The sequence below is a fragment of the Vitis vinifera genome, chromosome 18 (assembly GCF_030704535.1).
Source record: "Vitis vinifera cultivar Pinot Noir 40024 chromosome 18, ASM3070453v1".
Classification (NCBI taxonomy): Eukaryota; Viridiplantae; Streptophyta; class Magnoliopsida; order Vitales; family Vitaceae; genus Vitis; species Vitis vinifera.
Window position 1 is genome coordinate 22,970,976 of NC_081822.1, and position 22,233 is coordinate 22,993,208.

At 30.5% G+C, this 22,233-nt stretch overlaps 1 protein-coding gene across 15 annotated transcripts; it reads left to right on the forward strand.

Annotated features, from left to right (window-relative positions):
* The first annotated feature begins 3,544 nt into the window (after positions 1 to 3,544).
* Positions 3,545 to 20,532, forward strand: LOC100250966 (type IV inositol polyphosphate 5-phosphatase 3). Of its 15 annotated transcripts, XR_009465073.1 has the most exons (13): positions 3,610 to 3,785; positions 5,987 to 8,138; positions 8,291 to 8,450; positions 8,620 to 8,691; positions 9,766 to 9,838; positions 9,980 to 10,084; positions 10,434 to 11,367; positions 13,444 to 13,628; positions 15,475 to 15,583; positions 16,721 to 16,863; positions 19,430 to 19,664; positions 19,889 to 19,982; positions 20,219 to 20,532. XR_009465073.1 is itself a non-coding variant. In XM_059734898.1 (12 exons), the coding sequence occupies exons 2-12, from the start codon at positions 8,109 to 8,111 to the stop codon at positions 19,916 to 19,918; spliced, it is 2,076 nt and encodes a 691-aa protein (XP_059590881.1). In that variant the 5' UTR covers positions 3,545 to 3,785; the 3' UTR covers positions 19,919 to 20,532. The 15 variants fall into 15 exon arrangements, 14 of the variants coding, with proteins under 14 accessions (XP_059590881.1, XP_059590877.1, XP_010665078.2 ...); XM_059734898.1 differs by having other exon boundaries at positions 3,545 to 3,785; positions 8,109 to 8,138; positions 19,889 to 20,532; XM_059734894.1 differs by having other exon boundaries at positions 19,889 to 20,532.
* The last annotated feature ends 1,701 nt before the right edge of the window (positions 20,533 to 22,233 follow it).

A 22,233-nucleotide genomic window follows, 5' to 3' on the forward strand; every position in this document is an offset into this window, starting at 1 on the left:
GATTAATAAAATTAATCTAAGTTTCTAAGCATAATGTAAATTATTATTATTATGTGGGTCCCATTTCTCTTCATTTTTTCTCCATCTTGGATGGCATAAAAAAAAACTAAATGACTACATTGAGAAATAAAAATCAATTTTTTTTAAAAAAAAAATTTAAGTTTTATTTTATTAAATATATTTTGGATCAAAGTTATTTTGTTATTATTTTTATTATATAATTATTTATAAATTAAAAGAATTTAATTTATTTACTTGGGTTTTTACGTATAAAAATTATTGGTATTTATTGAAAGCACAGGCAAATGTAGGTGACTATTCATAAATTTTAATTAATCTCATTTATGAAAATGCTAGGACAACGAGTCTCCTATGCTGATATTTTGTTTCAATATTTTTTAAATTTTTAAACAACTTACTCTTCATTGATGATTCAAGATTGTTGTTGACTCAATCGGAAAGCTACAGGTAAATACAGCGGTTGGAACTGCTCCAGCGTTTATCCAACACTTTATATACAATTTTTAAAAATAAAATTTATTTTTAAAATGATGAAATTATGCTCTTTCTCAATCTCCAAACGTTGACTCATTCCTAACCCTAATCTCATTTTTCACCTTTTTGGGTGAGGAAAAGGACAAGGAGAAGGAAAGGAAGGAAGATCAGATAGAAATGTTTTCCAAAAAGAGAGAGTTTCCCAATGAACAACTTTACCACTCATGGTTCTGAAGAAAAAGCCCCTTACTTTATGCAAAAAAAGAAAGAAAGAAAGAATGGTTGTAATCAAGACACAACATAGGTTGGTTGGAACATGTTGCTGCCTTTCAAGAATCTTCAACCATCTCTTTTGGTTACCATAAGGGAAGGGAAAGAAAAGAAAAGAAAAGAAAAGAAAAGAAAAGAAAATCGTGATTCATGATATGGTGCCCCTGGCATGAGAGGCCGGGTTTAACCACAACTGGCAAACGGCAAGTGGCTAGTGTCATGTGACAACCAGCTTAGGACCACTTTGATTGTATTTGTATAGAGGTGTACATAGGTTGATTGTGCTTTCCGGAAATGGACAAAATGAAATTTCCTTCTCTGCACACTCAAAAAATAAATAGACAGACTAAGTGCTTTCTATTAGTATATGATATGACTGGAAAAGGCGGGTGTATAGTAATGAAAGTGAATGGAATTGACAATTCCTGGCAAATAGTGGAGGATGGAATAATTGCGAATATAATCCAAAATTAAAAAAATAATAATAATTGATGTCAAAGCAACATAATGAGTGTTGGGGGTTTGTTTTCTCACTTGCAATTGAAATGGTTGCCAATCAAGGTGGTGTTTTTTATTATTTTATTTATCATATCATTTTTAGCTTTTCTTTGTTTTGTTCAATTGAAATGGGTGTTGGATTATTTTTTTTACTCAAAATAAAGCCAAATTTACTTTTAAAACTTTATATTAATTATTAATTTAAAATTAAATTAAATTAATATTATATGTTTTAATATGCTTCATAATTTATATTTTTAAAATTAAAAATAGTAATAATTTTTTAAAAAATTGTTTAAAAATTTTAGATATTAAAAAATTTTATCACCACAAATTTTAAACTTTTTCAAAGTAATTTTTAAAGGTATAATGTAAATAAATACTTTTTATATAAGAGTTTCTATCTTTTATTTTTAAAAACAAAAAAATAAAAAATATATTTCAAAAAGACACTTAAATTTTATTAATTAATAAAATTATGTTTGTTATAAAGTATCTTAAATTCCTAATTAGTATATATATAATATTATATTTTCTTTTTACTATAAGAAAACTTATTAGAAATATCTCGATAAATATTATAGGTCTCATATCACAATATATGTTTGTAGAGACTATATAAAATTAGTAGAGATTTGAGGAAAAATGAGAAATACCTATCGGATTGAGGGACTTATGATTCAATGTGTAGATACAAAGAATAAGGAATTATGAAATGTTTTAAAAACTCAATAGTTATATCTGGTTTTGTCATTTATAATATTTTTTTATAATAAAATAAAAATATTTTCTTTTATCCATGGATATATGCATAGTTGATCAAACCACGTTAAAACCGTATATACTTTTATATTGAATGTCTTATTTTTGTGTTTTTTATCTAACATTATTTGCATTAAAGTTTCCGCTGACACATCAATCACAAGTTGAGTATAATCGATATAAGTTTAATTTAAAATAAGGATAAAAAAACAAGCATAAAAAGTAAATTCATAAAATTTTCAAAACATCTCCATCATAAATCCATAAATTCATGTTTGGTACATAATTAAAACCCTAATAATCATCAAATTACCAAATTCATCATTATAAACTTTTTGTAATGTAATGCATTTTGATATTTTGGGATGTTTAGAATTTTTTTTTATAGGGACAAGTTAAAATTTATGATTTGAGCTTTTCAAAAATTGATGTGGAACACTCCAAAAAAAAGTACCAATTTTCATAATAAATAAATTAGTGTGATGTGTCTGGGTTTGCTGCACTCAATTTTAGGGCATCATTTAAATTTTTTTTTTTTTTTTTTTTTTTAACGTGTTAGGCCGCCGACCGCCTCATTAGTCACACCAAAACTAAGTGAAAGCGAGACAAAAACAATAAGGGAGCCATGTTTTACTTGATTTCTAAGGCAAACTTTATAAATAATATTAACAAGAGAATTTTACTCTAACGTAATTCCCTTTGTTTTTTTATAATGCATTGTATTATATAAAAGCTTTATATTAAAAGTAAAATGTGAAGTATCCATTTAAATATATTTTCTGCTTCTTGCTTTCAAAATCAGAAATTCCCGTTAATTTTTATAAACTTTTTTTTTTTAATTATAATCGTTTCAATATATTATCAGATAGATTTTGTATAAAAGTCAATATTAAAGCTTTCATATCTTATTTATTAATGTATAGATCATAATAAGACGAATTTTTTGTACCCATTCAACCTCATCCCTGATGGAGGAGCTTAATATTTAAAAAAATGAATTCAAGGTGGGTCTAAGATTTTTTATTTTTAATTTGAGGTGATATTGTGTTATCCCATTCCACCCTAATTATATATAAAATTAATCGAATTTAATTTTTATTTTTGTATTTTTAATATATAATAATAAAAAATAATAATTTTAAATAAAAAATTATAATATTTCAATTATTATAAAATATATTTATTTTAATGTAATTTAAAAAATTAAAAATAATTTTCTTAAAAAAAAAAAAAAAAAGTTAAAAGGGACAGGCTGAGACGAACATAAGAAATTCGCATAGGTACCCATCCTGTTTAATATTTTTTTTAATGGGTAGGGTATGTTGTCATCCCTATATTTATGAATCGTAATTTTATTTTTCTTTTTTCACATCATATCTTCAGAAATCATTAGTTTAGAGTTAAGCGGATAAATTTTAAATTACTGGCAAGCATGTTAGATTAGCGTTACCTAAAACAAGAAAAACATAATTAAGAAAACACGAAGACATAAAAAAGGGATTCCCACTGGTATTGGAAAGTGGATGGATGGACCACAGACCACTCCTTTTGACCCAATTGTTGGCGATATAAATAAAGCAAGAAAGCCATCTTTCCGTCCAACCAACCAACAAATAAGCCAAGACACAGAGCAAGCAAGCAGGCAGGCAACCCAGCCTTCCTCCTTCCTTCCTTCTTCGTTTCCATGAGACAAACGCAGCTACCTCTCTACCTCCTCACCGCCAGTTTCGATTTCTTTTCGCTTCTTCTTCGCCTCTAAGGTATGCATCTCTCCTATTTTCTTTTCTTTTCTTTTCTTTTCTTTTCATGGCAAGCATATCAGTTAATGATCTCATCTCTGTCTGCTTATCTTTCAAATTTTGTGTTTGCCTATCAAAATAACGAATCGGAGAAAAAGAAGTCAAACAAGTTACTACGAACTCTGAACTTTTTTTTTTTTGTCTGTCCTTTTTTTCCGTATAATTTAAATTTACTTGTCTTGCTTTTTTTCATTCATTGGTCCCTTTATTTTTCTTTGCTTTGAGCCCATCCGATCTATCAGCGTCTAAATTACTGTAGTTTTTCTTCTTCTTCTTCTTCCTTCTTTTTTTTTTTTTCTTTTTCTTTTCTTTAATTAGTTTCATTGAGGCTTAGAGCGAGGTTGAAAATATTTTTAATAGAAATGTTTTATGTGATGATTTTAAGGAAATCATTAAGTGTTTCTCTATAAAATATTATAAGAGTACATTTAAAATATTAAAAGCGCTTCTTAAAATTTCTACTAAGAGCCCGTTTGACGGTGATTATAATAAAAACTTTTTTCTTAAAAGCGTTTTTCATAGAATTGAACAAACGCTTCTTAAAACGGGGCCTTCAAACCTACCCACAAATAGTTATATGATGAACCCAATCTAATACAAGTGGTCCAAAAGAATTGCCTTAAAAACGCTTCTTAAAATTTGCTCAATTGGTTATAAGTGATTTTTCAACATAATTTTTAAAAAATTTTAAAGTGTTTCTTAAATTTTATTAATATTTAATTTTTTTTAAAACATTTTTTAGGCTAAAAATTCTTCATGGTCCAAAAGAAAAGAAAAAAAGACTGGATAAGATGCAATGCAGCTGTATTGAATTCCATGCTGCCTCCATCAAAATCCACTGACCCACTAAGGTGGTTTTCAATTGATATATTAAATTAATTGCAAGAGCCCACTATGATGAAAAAGAAATTAGAAATATATATATAAAGTTAATAAATATAAAAATTAAATAATTTAAATATATATAAAATTTTAACTCATTTTAATCATATTTTTAATTTTTTTAATAAAATTAAATATAATAAAATCATTTTCTTTAAAAACATAGCTTTTTTTTAAATAAAAAAATTGGTAATATTAATTAATATTAAAATTATTGTTTTTTATTTTATTTTAAAGATGAAATTAAGGTGATAAGAAGAATGTGAAAGTTAAGTGAGATTGGATTTTGATTAGAAAGGAAGATTAGAATCCTAGGCAGTATCCTCACATGGCATTCGACCCCCCACTATCCTCTCATGTGGGTTCCAGATCACACATTTAGATGTGCCTACTTTTCTTTTCTTTTCTTTTTTTTTTCTTTTTTTTTTTCCTTTTAAATGTAAAAATAACAATTTATATTATTTTCAAATACTTAAATTCATTGAGTTTTTATTGATGAGACTTATTTTAAAAAGATAATAATTTTTAAAGATTATATAGAAGTCAAATAGTCAAATTAATAACAGGCAATAAAATTTTATTATTCTTTATTTATTTATTTATTGTAGGAAAAGCAATTATATTTATGATTATATGAGCCATTTTAATGGGGAAAAAAAGTTCAAATAATTGCAACAAAAAAAAAATGATAACTATGAGGGCCTTAACATAGCTGAATTGGCTTGAAATGCAATAAGGTGGGTGGGTATTTTTTTTTTTAACTTAATTTTATATAGAACTTAAAACTAAATAGTGTTTAGTAAGTATTAAGTTGTTTGTTTATGTTGTGTTTATTTTTATTAAATATTAAAAAATTGATAATTTATTTTTTTATTTAGTAAAAATAAAATATTTTGGTTTTTTCATTCAATCAAAAAAATTATAATAAGTTATAAAAAAAACAAATATTCTCATAGTGTTTGTTTTTTGACTGAATAAAAAAAGTCAAAACATTTTACTTTTCTATTAAGATAAAGTTAACCTGATGATATCATCAAATCTATTATCTTATAATTAGGGTTTTAGGCAATTGAAACTGGCTTGATATGCACTATAAGTCAATTATTTTATAATTAGAATTTTAGGTAATTAAAAATAGATTTGATCATAAACAGAGTAGATGTTGTTGATTCATTACCTAATAACTCAAAATTTTCAATAAAATTAATACTTTAACACAATAATAAAGTTTTATTTTATTTAATAAGTCATGAGTGATACTATTTTTTATTATTATTTAGGTTACGCGTGAATGTAAAAGCAAATGCTCTTTCGGTAAGGTCGGGAATGCTCTTTAGATAAGGTCAACAAGACTTACATTATTAGTCTATTATCTTAAAGCTAAGGAGTATTTCTAATAATTTTTAAAATAAAATTAATTAGAAAACATAAAAAATTAATCATATTTAAAATTCTAAATAGGTAGACCAAATAAATAGTAAATAGAAAAGTCACTTTTGTATGTTCCAACCACATAGATGATAGATCCCAAAACGTATGGAGCCATAAATGGAAGAAAAATGAGGATGGTAGAGGAGTGGTGGGGGGCTTGTGATCATTGCATAAGTTAGGTGGGAAAGTGGGGTCATTTTGTTGGCCTTTGTACCCCAATTTTCAACCTTTTGGATCCACGTTTTGATTTTGCTCCGGATTTTTTATTTTTTATTTTTAAATATAGGATATTTTAGAAAAATTTATGATAATCCAAAAATTATTTATAAATCAATGAAATTGAATTTTTTTTCTTTAAGATACGAGTGTATTTAACCAAATTTTTACTCAAAATTTTTTAAGTAGAAGTGTTTCCTCTATAAACATTTTTAGGAGAATCACCCTTCAACACCATAAATAATTTTTTAGTTTTTTAGGACCCGTTTAGCCATATTTTTTTAAACTTATTTTTAAAAACTGTTTTTTGTTTTTTAACTTAAAAACAGTTTCTAAAAACAAGTTTTAGAAAACATGACAAAATGAACCTATGTTTTTTTTAAAAAAAAAAATAGGTGAAAAAAGTTCTTACTTGTCCACTAAAAATTGTTTTTTTATCTTACTTCGTTTTAAAAACAGAAAACTGTTTTTAAATCATACGATCAAACAAACTCTTATATTTTTAAAAATGTTTCCTAAATCTTACGAAACACTTAGTCAAAAATAATTTTTAAAATTTAAGCGGTTACTAGAATTACTATAGAACGGACTCTTAGTTTAAGATTTTATTTAAAATAATTTCATTTTTTTTTTTGTTTTAATTGAGAGTTGAAGTTAACTCAAAACCTTAAATTTTTAAAAATAATATTAGTAATATTCACCCGATTCTTCTTCGATTTCTTAAATACTTTATTGTCTTTTTTTCGTAGTCTGTCTTTAAATGAATAGATTTTAAATTAAAATAAAATTTTTACAATAATTAACATTCCTCTTTATTTTCGATTAAGCTTTTTTTAAATCATAAGTTAGCTTTGATAAAAATTTAAAAATATATTTTAAATTACTATAAATTTTAAATTATTTTTATAAATATAAATTACAAAGTATAAAAAAATCCGTCCGTCTCCGGTTCTTATCAAGCCGTTATGCTCTTTTTTGGAAGAAGTCCATGGCGGTCGGTTGTGGCCATAATTGTTCTAGTTTCGGCGTGGGTCTCACGGTCTCACCTTTCCCATTTAAGACTTACATCCAAAGTCCTGAAGTCAAAGTTAGGTACATATTAATAACATTTATCAAGAAATAAAAAATAAAAAATAAAATTAATGATTATGTCGGCTTGAAATTTATTATTCATCAATTGTTTTTGTTTAAATTAGAGAAAATAATTAAATTATTTAAAAATTTATATATTCTCAAATTATTTAATTTTTACATTAAAAAATTAAATAAAAGTAAAAAGAATATATGAAAATAATTTGCTAAATATAAATGTTTTTTTTCTTTATTTTTAATTTTTCTCTAGGGTATTTTTTTCTCAAATTTTCTCGAGAACCAAACGTATTCTTCAAGATTTTGTCTGATGTGTTTCTAGATGATTAAGTAAAAAAGTAGTAGGGAAAAATGCTGTAGGGGCCACTTTGGGAGGGCCAAAGTTGGAATTAATAAAAATTGGGTGGCTTAAATTGAATAACTGAAATTAAGAGTCAAATTCGAATCGGTTGGGAATTGCACAGTGGTCCTCACATGCCCACTAGGACTACCGTTATTTTGCGACCCAGGTGGTTAGAGCTTAACCTACGCACCCTCCTCCCTCCATGGCTTCTTCATCTTCTACAATTTGGTTCTAAGGCTTTTTCTTTCACTTTCATTCTTTTCAGTTGTTTTTGCTTTTTGACTCCCTTTCGCCCTCCATAGCATCCTCTTTTTTTTTTACAGATGAAGAACAGTTCGAAGCGTCAGCCTGAGGTAACTCATCTCTCTACTTTCTCTCTCTGGGGTTCTTGAATTTTTTTTTTTTCTCGAGGGGGCATTTTCGGATGCTTGAATGGGGATTCTTTTTGCTTGGGATCGTGTGTGTTTTTTTGTTTTATTCTCTGGGTAACCGGGCAAATTTGCAGAGAAGTTGGGCTGAACTCTGTTGTTTGGGTTGCACGTGCCTGCAGGCCTTTTGGCCGAGGATTGTGATGCGCAAATGGCTCAACATCAGTGCCAGGGAGTCAGATTACAGTGCAGATACCGAGGAAGAGGACAGCGACTCCGGGGATTCCGATACTGAAGGTGTGTTAGCCAACTGCGTCATTTTAATTTTTATGCTTCTGTTTGGCTTGTTGGAAAATTTGGGTTTCGGCGGTTCTTGTGGATGTGACTGTTATTATTGGTCTTTTATTTTAACTTTTGAGGAACCCCATTTGGGATTTGGGTCTGATTGCAAAGTGGTTTTTTGCAGATTTTGGTCAATGGGGGAGAGAATCTCGGTTTCGAAATGACCGAGGGGATGGCGTTTCAATTGATCCTAATGGTAATGTGTGTAGTTTGGAGCTTGGGTTTTGGTTTTTAAAATTTTGGTGTTAATTTATTTACTTTTTGGTGAATTTCAGTTTCCATAGTCTTAAAATAGGTTCAGAATGTAGTATGGTTTAGGAGAGGCACTTGTATTTTGATTCTGAAAATAGTAGAATTTAATTTGGAGATCATTACAGGGTCTGTTTGGTCTCTTGGAATTTAAACCTTCAAATTGTAGGTCCAATTGTAATTCCACCATTAGGTGGTTTTATTATTATACCAATGGATTGCAATTTAATTTTGATCCGAAATTAAACCTGAATGTATGTAGGCAATTCCACAAGAAGTGGTATTTTCTTGAATTCCACATAATTCTGGGCAAAGAAAACTCAGTCCATAATAATTTTAAATTTTCTGGGACAATATTTAATACCATTAATCACTTATAGTTTTATGTATCTGAGCTGGTTCATTTTATTTAATATAGGGCATTGCAGTAGCTGTACTAAATTAATTTACTGTGGGAGTAAGGTACTTATGCATAAACATTCTTTCCTTATCTAGTTGAAGAATTCTTCAAAATAGGACTGACCCTTTCTGGATGATACATTTTGATTGGCCATTGTGGTATTATCTCTTTACTTTTAATTTATGTAAGTAATTCGGGAACAGTTGTATATATTTCTATTCAGGGAGAGATGCCTGGGCTCCACGTGTAAACAAACTCGTTCCATAGCATTAGATATGAGTCAATTTAAAATTCATTTGTATTTTTTCCTTCCTGATGATTCCATTTTTTATGACAGACTTGTGATTTCAAAGTTCCATGGCAATTGAAATGAAATATTTTCATTTCCATTAAGTTTCTAAAATAGCTCGTGTTTTTATATTCTTTTGTTAGCCTTTAGCCTATTATTCACCAACCACCATTTATAGGCATCATCTATGCTGCTTAATCTCAAAAGATGTAATTTTAATTGCAATCTTACTCTCTTGCATTTCCTTTAGTTTTGAACTTTTGTCAGAATTACTTTTATACAGTGCATTTTTCAATACATCTACTTATGGTCTGAATTTCTTGGGATCTCAGATGCTCTACCAAGAAGTAGAAGACGGAAGTCGGAGACTTTCAGGGCTCAGTACATAAACACAAAAGAACTCAGGTATGTCGCTCCTCCCTCATATTTTAATGATACAAGCTGACCTTACAGTTTTTGAACTTGCTTAGCAGGTGTGAATGCCTCTGTTTTGTTGAATCATATCAGTCAATGTGTTTTCACTTCTGTGTCTTTTTATGTTCCTAGAATATGTGTTGGAACATGGAATGTTGGAGGAAAACTTCCATCTGAAGACTTAGATATTGATGAGTGGTTGGACATCGACAATCCTGCTGACATCTATGTGCTGGGGTGAGTGTTTCCTGGATTCATTTTGTAGATTCCTCTAGTCACTTGTGATGATATGCTGTTTTTTTTGTATTCAATTTTTACTGTACATATATGTGTGATATTTTTTACAATGAGACTGATACTGTCGCAACTAACTTATTTTGTTTCAATCTAGTTTTCTATGTGATGTAGTTTATGATTTCTGCATTTATTTTAGTAGATTCCAAAATGTTGTGTCTTTTTAATCTTTTGTATATATTGTGTCTACCTGCAAATTCTTATAGTACATATAAACACACATTCACACTTACAAACATACATAGATACATACCTCCATTTTAAAATGGTGATAAAATGATTACATTTACAGTTTTCAGGAGATTGTACCTTTAAATGCTGGGAACATTTTTGGTGCTGAAGATAGCCGCCCAGTTCCAAGATGGGAAAACATTATTCGTGAAACATTGAATAGAGTTCGACCTATGAAGACAAAGTATAAATGCTATAGTGATCCTCCTTCTCCATCAAGGTTCAAGCCATCTGATGATGTCCCAGACATAGAAGAAGATATACTGCTTGAAACTGATAGTGATGGTGATGAGGTAGTTCATCCATTGGATGAAGAAACTGTTGGTTTTGATGAGACCGGGGATAGACCAGTCACAGGAGACAAAATGTTCATGGATTCGGAAGTATCAGACTCTACTGAGGGTCCCAAATCAGACTCTACTGAGGGTCCCAAATCAGACACATCTATGGAACAAGATCTACAGAGGCAATTTTCTTCTCCAAAGAGGCTGGATAGGTTGAATTGCCTTCGGACAGAAGATTATATGGGAAATGCAGGTGCCCAATCCAATGGGACATTAAACAAGGTACTCAGTGGGCCATCTGTTGCCCAATCCAATAGGATATTAACCAGAACATTCAGTGGATCAGAAAGGATTGGTTTGAGCTGGCCAGAACCTCCATTAGACTTGCTAGCTCAGCGTGTTTTAGAGAGACCGAATTCCTTTAAGGCGATTAAATCTTTCAAAGCGTACAGGTCATTCAGAACATGTAATTCTTTCAAGTCATTTACAAATGATGATCAACGAGTGCCACCAGAAATAGCCTTTCTTGCACAACTTGACCTTGAATCACTTATGCACCGGAAAAGAAGATCGTGTTTTGTAAGGATAGTAAGCAAGCAAATGGTTGGGATCTTCCTTACTATATGGGTTCGAAGAAGCTTGCGTAAGCATATTCAGAACCTAAAGGTATCTACTGTTGGAGTCGGTGTTATGGGCTACATTGGTAACAAGGTCTGTTTCTTTTTGTAATTCTTGTCTTGGGGTTATTTGAGTATTTGATGCTAATGTCTAATTTGTTCTGTTGGTTTTCTCTTTCTCATTTGCCCTGATACACAATAAGTTTGCAAAGTTGCTTATTAAGTTATAATGCACAATATTATTTAGTTGTTGAATGAACAAAACAATCTTAATTGGTAGTGAATGATAACCTCCCATATATTAGTCTCATAAGAAGGTGTGGTGCATTTCTTGCCATTTTTTCAACACCTGCAATATGAGCAGAGATCTGAACGTGAAAAGAATGAGATCAACAATTACAAAATAACACTAGCTCTGTCAGGATAAATTTACTAATCAGGAGATACTCCAAAAAAATTATAGAATTCATTCATGAATCTTACTTTGGTATTCCTCTTTATCCAGGGTCATATTTTCTGTTAGGCCATGCACCAACATTTTGTTTTGTTAAACCCGCCTCAAAAGGTTGTACCATTAGTCAACTCTTCTGCACATAGAGAGGGAGACAGACAAAGCTGACAGACAAACAAATGGGAAACAAATAAGACTTCTAAGAAACAGAAAAATAGGGCCCTGATTCCATATCAGACCACAACTTCCCATGAAAGAATAAGCTATTGAGAGGTGAAACAACAATGCATATCAAGCCAACACTTCTGTCAGTACATCAATCTCTTTTCTTTTTGGTTTTTCTTTCATCCCAGTGACACCTCTATTCTGAATCATTTTCACCCCTTGTAATGCTATTGCTGGTCTTTGTTACATATGGTCTGGTCTTCTTAATCAATTCTTCTCATCTTGTTGCCACTTGGTGGCTCCAAATTTTATTGGCTAAATCTAAATCTAATTTTATCCTTTCTTGTCTTCTGCTCTATCTCAACATTCACTTTTCAGATAGGGAGGTTATTGAGGTTTATGTACATTTTTTTGGTTTATGTATGGATGATACATATTTTCATTCACTCAAGTAGGCACATCTATTTCACCCTTTTTTTAACATAAAAAAAAAAATTCATTGTATTGAATTAAGTAGAAAAAAGGACAAGAAATTCTTCCAAAAAATAAAATATCAGAAAAGTAGAAAAGTATGTCCCACAACAAACAAAGCTATCTGCCTGAACTGAGGGCAGAAAAAGCATTCTACTGTACTCCTCTAGGTGATGTTCAACAGTAATATTTCTAGCTTGTGAGCAAATGGTCAGGAAGGTGGCACATCATTTTAGGGCTTTAGCGCCTATCAACAGAAAAAAAAAAAAAATACAAACAAACAAACAAAATCATTTTAGAGTTTTATTCTATGGGTTTGGGGTTTGGGTGTAGATACTCAGTGTACAGGTTTATCTATGTGTCAGATTTGCCCATCCTTAGGTCCTAGGGTCTCAGGATTACCCATTTTGAATGAATATAAATTACATATGTGGACTATGATAGTTACTTTATAGTTTTCATATTCAATAGCACCTAGATTAATTATCAGCTTACAAAAGGCCTATTTTCAGGATTTGAAGTACATGGGCATATATTGATGTTCTATGCTAGTATACTTTTGTGCCCCATTGTTAGGCACTGTTAATTCAATTGATCTTGACCTATAAATAAAAAAAAAAGAGAAAAAAAATGATGAAGTACTATGCTAGTAATGATACTGTGACTTAAGAATGTCATGTTGGAGTCCTTGAATTGGTGATATTTGATAAGTGTTCGACATGGGTACTTTGTGTCCATGTAGCATATAACTTTCTCCTTTCTTGGAGATTATATCGAAGTATCAACCTTATCGAACACATTTAACTATCTAATGCATGCTACTGAACATCATACAAAAAATCTAGCTAGAACTCATATATAGGAGCCTCTCAGTTACTTTTCGGGTTGGTTAGTTAAGAGAAAGCAGATTTCATTTTTGAACTATCAAATTATGGCTTCTTATTTCCCTTGCCACATGGTTTAATTTTCTCTATGCAGATAATAACTACTAATGCCATTTCATTTGTGTGTACTTGTTTTCTTTAATTCTTCATTTATCATGTAGTAATTCTTTAAATAAGATGATGGTTCTTAAACTTCCAGGGATCAGTATCTGTCAGCATGTCGATATATCAGACATTTTTTTGTTTTATATGTACTCACCTAACAGCGGGTGAAAAAGATGGAGATGAACTCAAAAGAAATGCTGATGTGCAAGAAATACATCGAAGGACTCGTTTTCATCCCGTTTCTAGTATTGGGCTTCCCAAAAGCATCCTTGACCACGAGTGAGTATTTACTTGTGAAAATACCAGTTTTCTTCCTTCTTGGGCACCCAATTTAAGTTATAGCCCCTTTTTGGAACATCAATATAGGCTGTACCTTTCGTTTTTTTTTTGAGCATGGGAGAGTAAGGTCCATTTAATGAGTGATTCTACTTTTACCTTAATTTTTTTTGGTTAAAGGGGTCTTGTTTTTTATCAAGGCGAAATCCCTAATTCTGAAACTGTGGTAATAAAAAATTCTTAGTTTTTAAAAGAGAAGTAGATGTGCTTATTGATACACGACTATTATACTATGCATGATCATCTTTAAAGATAAATGCTTTGAGGCAAGTCTTTTAGTTAGAGCCTTTACTATAACATTTCATCTATTGTTTTGAGTCAATAAATTTTGCTTGAGGTCTCCATTCAAATGCTTTTATTTCACATTGTCATGCATTCCATATGTATCTTGTCTTGCCACACTTGTGCCTGGAAGGTTCTTGTCAAAAATTTTTGAATTCTATATCTATATCCAATCATCACTTGGAGAAGCAAAGGCCTCTCCAGGATTGATTTTCCTCCCTTACAAAAATAAAAGGGAAAATAAAGAAACTCTTTTTCTCCATAATTTTCTCTGAAGCATGGTTGACTTGAGATTATGATGAATTTCAGTAGCCTTAATCTGCCTGTATTTTACTGTTCACATTGTTAGATAATAGGATCTATATGGATAAATAGGCCTGAGCTGATGTGGCAGAAGTTCAAGTTAATTTATGGGCCCAAAAACTTTTTTCCTCCTAAGGATAAAAATTGCCATTTTATGAATGCTAGATTTTTGTCTTTATATCATTCAAGAAGAGCATTTAAGGTTGAATCTTGTTTTGATAATTGTACCACTCTTTGTTCATGTGCTTGGTCCATAATTCTGTATTCTTGCAATTTGGATAATGGTATATTCATGTTTGCTTATCATATGCATGTGTTCATGCATGCGTACATAAAAAGGGTTTTAGTCTTTTTATGAGATGATGTGCAAGGTTTCATGTAAAAGTCATGAATTTCTGAATTTATTTATATAAATTCATAAGTAATAAGGAGAAATTTCAAGGAATATAAGGAATTGAAAAGAAGGTATTGGTCTATCAGATTACTTGAATTTTTGCTTGATATTTTGACATTCCATAGCATAGAAAATCTAAAACAAATACATTGTTGCTGATCTTGTCTTGATCACATATATAGATTCTTTTTGTTTCAGGAATGTGTATTACTTTCCGAAAACCTTTTACTAGTGCAGAATTTCATTTGCTTCAAGTTAAAGGGATATCTCCTGATCTGAATTTAAACAAATATGTGCAAAAATCAAATTGGGAGTTGGTGTCACTAGAGCCATTCTTGATTGTAAACCACATAAAATTCTTCATAGTTAGAAATTGTCACCATCCTTCTTGGACAAATTTACACTAAGAATCCACCTTTATCAAGAAGAGAATATTAAAATACAACTAACTCTCATCAATCTTGAATTTTTCTTTTTCCTGTGAGATTTTGTTTACTTGTGGATTCTTGTCAATGGGACATGTTTCTACAAAATTTCGGCTACCTGTGTTAACATTCTCATGGGACTGGGGGTCACTGCCCAAGTTTAATGAACTTAAAAAGTATATATTACATCACACTCATCAGAAAAAACTGAACACATGCTACTTATGGCAGGAAACGATTTGTCTTCCTCCTAGCCTATCAAAATAATAAATTGTCTTCCTCAAGTATTACATTGAACTTCTGAAAACTAGATTCTATCAATCTCCAAATTTAGGCTTAACATTTCTCTTTTCCTCTAAATGGATTTAATTTATGTTCTTTGCAGAAGAATTATCTGGCTGGGTGATCTGAATTATCGCATCACCTTGTCCTATGAGAAGACACGAGATCTAATCTCAAAAAAGGAGTGGTCCAAGTTGGTTGCGACAGACCAGGTTTGTGAGTCTTTATTTTCCTGAGATAGTATTTAAAGAAATCCATTTTCAGCATTGGTAATATTTTGAATCGCCAATAGATGTTATAATCATAGTTTTCCACATAGCCTCATACTTCGATTCTTCCCCATATTTATTTTAATGTGGAAGGTTTCTTGGATTGCATATTTTTCATATATAGCATAAAAATGAGAAACAGCATGCAGAGGTCAATTATTTCAAATTGTGCGGTACTTCCATTGAACTGGTAACTCTTCTAAATAGAAAGAAGAGATCAAAGAAAGTTACAACAAAAAGAACAAGTAGAATTCAAATTTAAAAATTATTTTTAATATTGGTATCCATTAGATACCAAGTTGAAGTAAATGCAAATATTTGAGGGTGGTTCAGCTACGGCACTGTATCCTCATCCTTATTTATCATCTTATGTAGTTATATTTTGTATATAATGTTTGTGTGGCTTGTGGATTAGTTTTTTTCATCCATTTTACATGCAGATTTGTGTGACTATGTTCAGGTGTTCCATGTCTATCAATTTTTTATGCTGTAGCCTGATATATATCTTATAATTCCAGTTCACATATATGGTAACACTGAGTAGTGTATTATTTCAGTAGATGGATCCATATTGGGAATTCAATTAAAACCCAAAAATCACTTTAGGTATTCAATAAATGTATCAATAAAAACGGAGTAACTTTTTGATAGGTAAATTTTTGTCTCCATTGGGACTTGAACTTGGAACCTCCCACAAACGCTCCCAACCCTTTACCACTTGAGCTAGACCTCAAGGGCAATAAAAGCAGAATAATATATCTAGAGTATTTGTTGCTCAAAGATGTTGGAGAAAAAGAGAGAGAGAGAGAGAGAGTGGGAGCATTCTGCCAACCTCATGTTTTACTTGTGGGTGCTAGGTGTACCCCAGTTCTCTTATTAAATCGTGGAGATTTGGCTTGAGGTCTACATGATTTTAACTTTAGCTGTTGAAAATACTATCATCTTCTAATTCTGGAAGCTTGCAGTGACCATTCTGCCACCCTCATGTTTCTCATTAAATAGTTGAGGATAGGTTTAAGTCCAGTTGATTTGATTTCAGCTTTAGCTGTTGAATAAACTGAGATCTTCTTATTCTGGCAGCTTGTAAGAGAACTGAGAAAAGGTCGTGCATTTGATGGATGGTCTGAAGGGGTCTTAAATTTCCCACCAACTTATAAATATGAGTCAAATTCAGAGAAGTACTTTGGGGAGGATCCAAAGGCTGGGAGGCGTACTCCATCATGGTATGCTTTTATAAGTTATTTATTTATTATAAGTTCATAAGGGTTGATGTTTCCATTTGGTTGCTGTCCCATCTTTTATGGATATTTGCTTTAGTCATGCTTGTATCTGGTTACTGTTTTGGTCTTCTTCTTCAGTGAGTAACCATCTACATGAATCTGTCTCTTAACTTTTCCTAGTTTTGCTTATTTGTTTCCTTTGTAAATATTTTTCTTGTCTGTATTGTATCAGCATGTTGTTTTTCCTGGGTGTCAAAGATGGTTTTCATATGTTTGTTAGCTTGTTAAGCTTATTTATATAATTCTCAAAGAGGTTTATATTGATGTTTAGCCTTTTGCAGTAGGTAAGCCCCAAAAGAAAATTTTTATGCTTTTAGAGATCTTGCAAGGACATGCATCCCTACCCTACCTAAAAGCTTTTACCTAAATTTATAGGGCCCTAAATATTCTGTCAGCTTGAAATGTGTCAAATCAGACCCTACCCAATTACAATAAAATTGAGCCATTGAGAAATGCCAACCCAATCCATTCTAGTTCAGGTAAAAAAATATTATAAAAAAAGGAAAGAAATTAAATAATGTAGTTAATATATTAAAATAATGCAAAATTCATTCATCGTTATGTTAATCAGGTTGATGGAACCAACCCATTAGCAATGGGATGCCCGAACACGGTACAAAATCTTGCTTTAACCAACGATCCAATCATAACTGGGACAGTTTCAAGTTGGTTCATTTATTTTCAGGTTCATCAAGCTCCCACTTGATTTTTTTTTTTGGATGGGCAAGTGTCCAGGTTAGCAATTGCTATTTCCACTTGAACTTCAAATGTACTTCAGACAACCTCTTTTCATTGAGCATGGTGCTGCTTCACTAAGAAGAGCTTTTAGTCCTGAAACCTCTTGAACAAAAAGTACTTTCTAGATGTACCTTTCTGATTGGCTTGTTGAGTTGTCAGTGGTTGTAAGATTTTGGACATCTGCTTGAAGGATAATGAGCTGAGGCAAACTTGAATTATTTCAATTAATATCAAATTACTTTGGACCAGATCAACACAATGGGGATAAAAACTCAAATAAAGGACTATGCAATGGCTTTAAAGAAAGGCAGAATGTACAAAATAGGTATAAAATAAATAAATGTAAATAAAATGCTCTTATGCAAAGAGAAATGAGAGAAATAAAGGCAAGAATCCTAAAACATTATTTGTTAAACCAAAGAATTGAATTAAAAACACAGATTTCCAAGTAGTAAAAAAATTACCCCACGAGATGTAATGGAGGAATTGAACCCTTAGTTTGACTTAAAGATTTCAACGATGCAAAACATGTCTAAAAATCAACTTTAGCTATAGTTTAGTGTTTGTAGTTTAGTGGTGAAAATTCCATGTAGTTATAGTTTAGGGCCTGTAATTTAATGGTGAGAATTCCAAGTAGTTGTAGTATAGTGGTAAGTATACTCACTGTAAAACATGTCCAAAATCAACTTTGCCTTGATAGCCTTGCTCTTATGCCAATTGATGTAAGATAGTAGAGAGAAACAAAGTCGGGAGAGAAATAGAACTAGAAGAGAGATACTAAATAATTGTAAAATTATTAATGAGAAGTACAGTGATTAACATCACTAGCCCTATTTATATATATATATAGACAATCCTAACTTTTGTAGGAAACTAATTTTAATAATAATATAAAAAATTCTAATTCTAATTCTAATAAAACTTCATCACTATATAACAATAACACTAAAATAAAGAAAAACATGATCACTTCCTATATTTATGCCCTAATATAAGTGAGTCATTTAACATATTTTTCCCTTCAATTAGAATAATGTTTGATTTGAAATTTAACGATATAGCTCAAAATACTAATATTATATAACAATATTGATATGAACAGGCAAGTGGATTGGGGTCAGGCTTAAATAATCCAAATACGATACACATGTTACTAAATAAAATGATTTGAGTTCCTCAATTTTTCAAAAAGTGGCCTTAAACTAATTCAAATTTGAAGAGTTGGCAAATTAGGTTTAGACAAGTATAGGTTGGTGACTTGAGCAGTGTTTTGTAGTTGCCTATGTTTTAAAATTTTACTTGAAATAATTTAAATCCAAATGACGTAAAATAAATTTTAAAAATTATTTTTGGAAATAAAGGAAACAACTCAGAAATTTGTTTACTGTGATTGGGTCGTCTTTTGTTGAGCCTGCTTGATCAAAATAGAACCTGATTTAAATTTTTGACTGACGGGTCAGTTTCAGTTCAACTGATTTCTTTTTCCATTTAGTGTTTTGATTTTTATAATTAAAAGACTCCTCATACAATATAACCCAAATTTAATTTTGCAGTGATGAACAGAGGGAGGGGGAGGGAGAGTGAGAATGTATAATAACCCTACATTAATTATTAGAGGGAGGGAGGGAGAGACCTGGAATTTTAAATTCCATGAGTTCAAAAATGAGAGAGAGAGAGAGAGAAATGTTAGAATTGCTGGTCAAAAGATTTCTGTTATTGTTTCAATCAGTTGGTTGTATCAAATTTTCTATAATATGTGCCCTCTTTTCAGGTGTGACCGCATTCTTTCATATGGTAAGGGTATAAGGCTGCTGACTTATAAGAGAAGTGAGCTGAGGTTTTCAGATCATCGACCTGTAAGTGCTGCTTATATGGCAGAAGTTGAGGTCTTTTCTGCTCGGAAGCTACAACGGGCCCTCACAATCATGGATGCAGAAATTGAAGATGAGGAAATTCTAGCAGATACAGGAGTAGATGTTGGAATGAACTTCTTAAGAGTGGGAAAGGTGACTACACTGTTATGTACCTAAATTGCATGAATGGTTTTTGTTTAAAAAGAATATAGTTGAATAGTACGTCTTTGGAAACCATGTGAAGGTGATAAAGGACAGTTATTTTTAGCATAATTTTAAGTTACAAAAAGAAAAATGCGATCACTTCCCATGTCCATTGAAAGAAAAAACAGCATGATGCTTAACATTCTCAAATAGCTTCTGTTGTTTGTTTCTAGGAAGCCAAAGTCATGGAGGGTAAAGGATGATGAGAATGCTGTTTTGCATCAGAACTAGGATACTGTTCAAATTTTCTCGTCCAAATTAAAGGAGGTGTGGGGGAAGAATGATATATACATTTTGGAATGATTTGAGGGTCTTCAAATTGCAAATAGGTTGTTTCCTTTTCATTCTCACCGATCTATATTATCCGACCAATTTTTCAGATTGTTTGTTCAGCAGTCAACCTAGGGGTCTATGCCAGCCTATTTGCTTGTGTGCTTCAAATATATTGCTAGTAAGGTTTCTTTCTTGAAATCTCTCACAGAATCCATTGTCTCGTGATGCAGGATATATATGATTGGGAGCGGTAAGAGTAGTCCGCCTACAGTCTACAACAAACTTGAAGAGGGCCTTGAGCAAGAGCTGAAGCTCTTCTCGGATACTCTTGCCTCACATCCATTGATTTAATTTAGTGGGTTGGGTGATGGATCATGTAAATTACAGTGAGTGTGTAAAGGAGTGGGGTATAGATGTTTTCAGGGAGAGTTTGAGAGCAGATTAGTTAAAAGAGTAGTGTTTTGATCCATTCTTGTACAACCCACGGGTATTTGTTTGTAATTATCATGGTTTGTCTAATTCAATCACCTTGTTTTTTCTTCTAGTGAGTCTGTGATATTGGAAACTTGAGTCATTACTAGTGTATAAATAATATATATATATATATTTTTTTAAAAAAAAAAAGAAAACTGCATGGTTTGATTGATGAATGGAAACTTTTCCTCTGGTTGGTTGCATGCTAAAATATGAATAGCAGGTATCTTTGATCTGAAAGAGGATGACGTATTGAAGATTTTCATGAAAGCTTGAAGATTTTGAAGATTTTCTCCAAGCTTTCAAGATTTTTTTAATTGAATATTTGAGTTGAAAACTTGAAAATTTTCCAATGGGAGACTTTGAAGATTTTATTTGAAAATTTTAACACTTGGACAGAATAAATTAAGGTATTATTTGAAGATTTACCAAAGAATTTTGTGTTTCTTTGGAAGATGCTTTTAATCCACAATTAAACATTAAAATGCTTGGAGGGCATTTTTGTCTTTTGGAAGACTTTCCTAATAGAATAAAAAAAATAATATTGAGATTGTCTTTTTTGATTTTTTTCACACCCACCTGAATTTTAAAATTGTTTTACAACAATATATATATATATATATATATATATATATATAGACTAAAATATCCTTAAAATTCAATGCATACACCTATGTTCTTCCTCTATTTCCTTTTTCTCTTCTCTTCAAAACAGCAACAAGATTTTTAAAGAAAGTTATTGTTTTTGTTCTTGAACAATGAGTAAACAAAAAATCCAATGATTTTTTTTCAAAACTATTCGTACAAAAGATTGTTTTTTATTTTAATTTTTTTTTAAAAAATCATAAAATAGGAACCCTTTAAAATAATTAAAGTTTCGTTGCATGGTTCATTAAAAATAATACTTGGGTTGCTCAAAAAGAAATTATTATTTTAGTGGAGTTATTGATTTTATCAATAAATAAATAATTTATTAATTTATCCATAAATAAATATTTATTACTTTATAAAGAATATTATGTTTCCATTGTTTATATTTATAAATTTTAAATAATGGGTACCATAAAAAAATTAATACATAAAAGTCTGATAGATTCTAAAAATAGGATATGATTCTTAATTATATAAGATAAAAAGACTCATAAAAAAAAAAAAAAAAGATGTGATATTAAAACTTAATACCCTAAAAAATAAAAATAAAAATAGATAAATGATAATTATAAGAATGAATAAATTAATTAAAAAAATAGAAGTTATAAAAAATTACTCAATCTTATTTATAAGAAGTTATTTATGGATTTTTAAAAATATTATTATTTTTATACACTTAACGGAGCATAAGATTTTATTATTTAAACTAGGTTTTACTATACCCATTAAAAGTTGATATTTGAATAGTCTAATTTTTTTGAACGGGTGTGAAAAGTCACTTTTTTCAACTATTTTAGCCTCACATATTTGTCAAAATTTTCATAAATAATAAATCTAAATTATATTCGATGAAGCACTTAAAAAAATTCGAAAACAAGTAGTCTCCATGAGGAACGTCAACTCAAACTAACAAGTCTTCAGTGGGTTCTCTCACACTTGAAATAAATGATATTTTAAATATATTGGTAATAATTAGGCGGAGTTGCTAATAGCATAATTAGCATTACGTGAATGCATGCCCAATGTTTTAATATTACGTGAATGCATGTATAATCACTTTCATAAAACAATCAAAATTTTTATTTTTTTAGAAAAATTTGTGTCTAGGCTTCCTCATGAA

What these genes read in the sequence shown, in the direction of transcription:
- LOC100250966 (XM_059734898.1), top strand. Translation starts at nt 8,109, where the DNA reads ATGAAGAACAGTTCGAAGCGTCAGCCTGAG. An exon ending in CGTTTCAATTGATCCTAATG is followed by an intron (nt 8,692 to 9,765) that starts GTAATGTGTGTA and finishes TTGGGATCTCAG; the next exon opens with ATGCTCTACCAAGAAGTAGA. An exon ending in AGTTGGTTGCGACAGACCAG is followed by an intron (nt 15,584 to 16,720) that starts GTTTGTGAGTCT and finishes TTATTCTGGCAG; the next exon opens with CTTGTAAGAGAACTGAGAAA.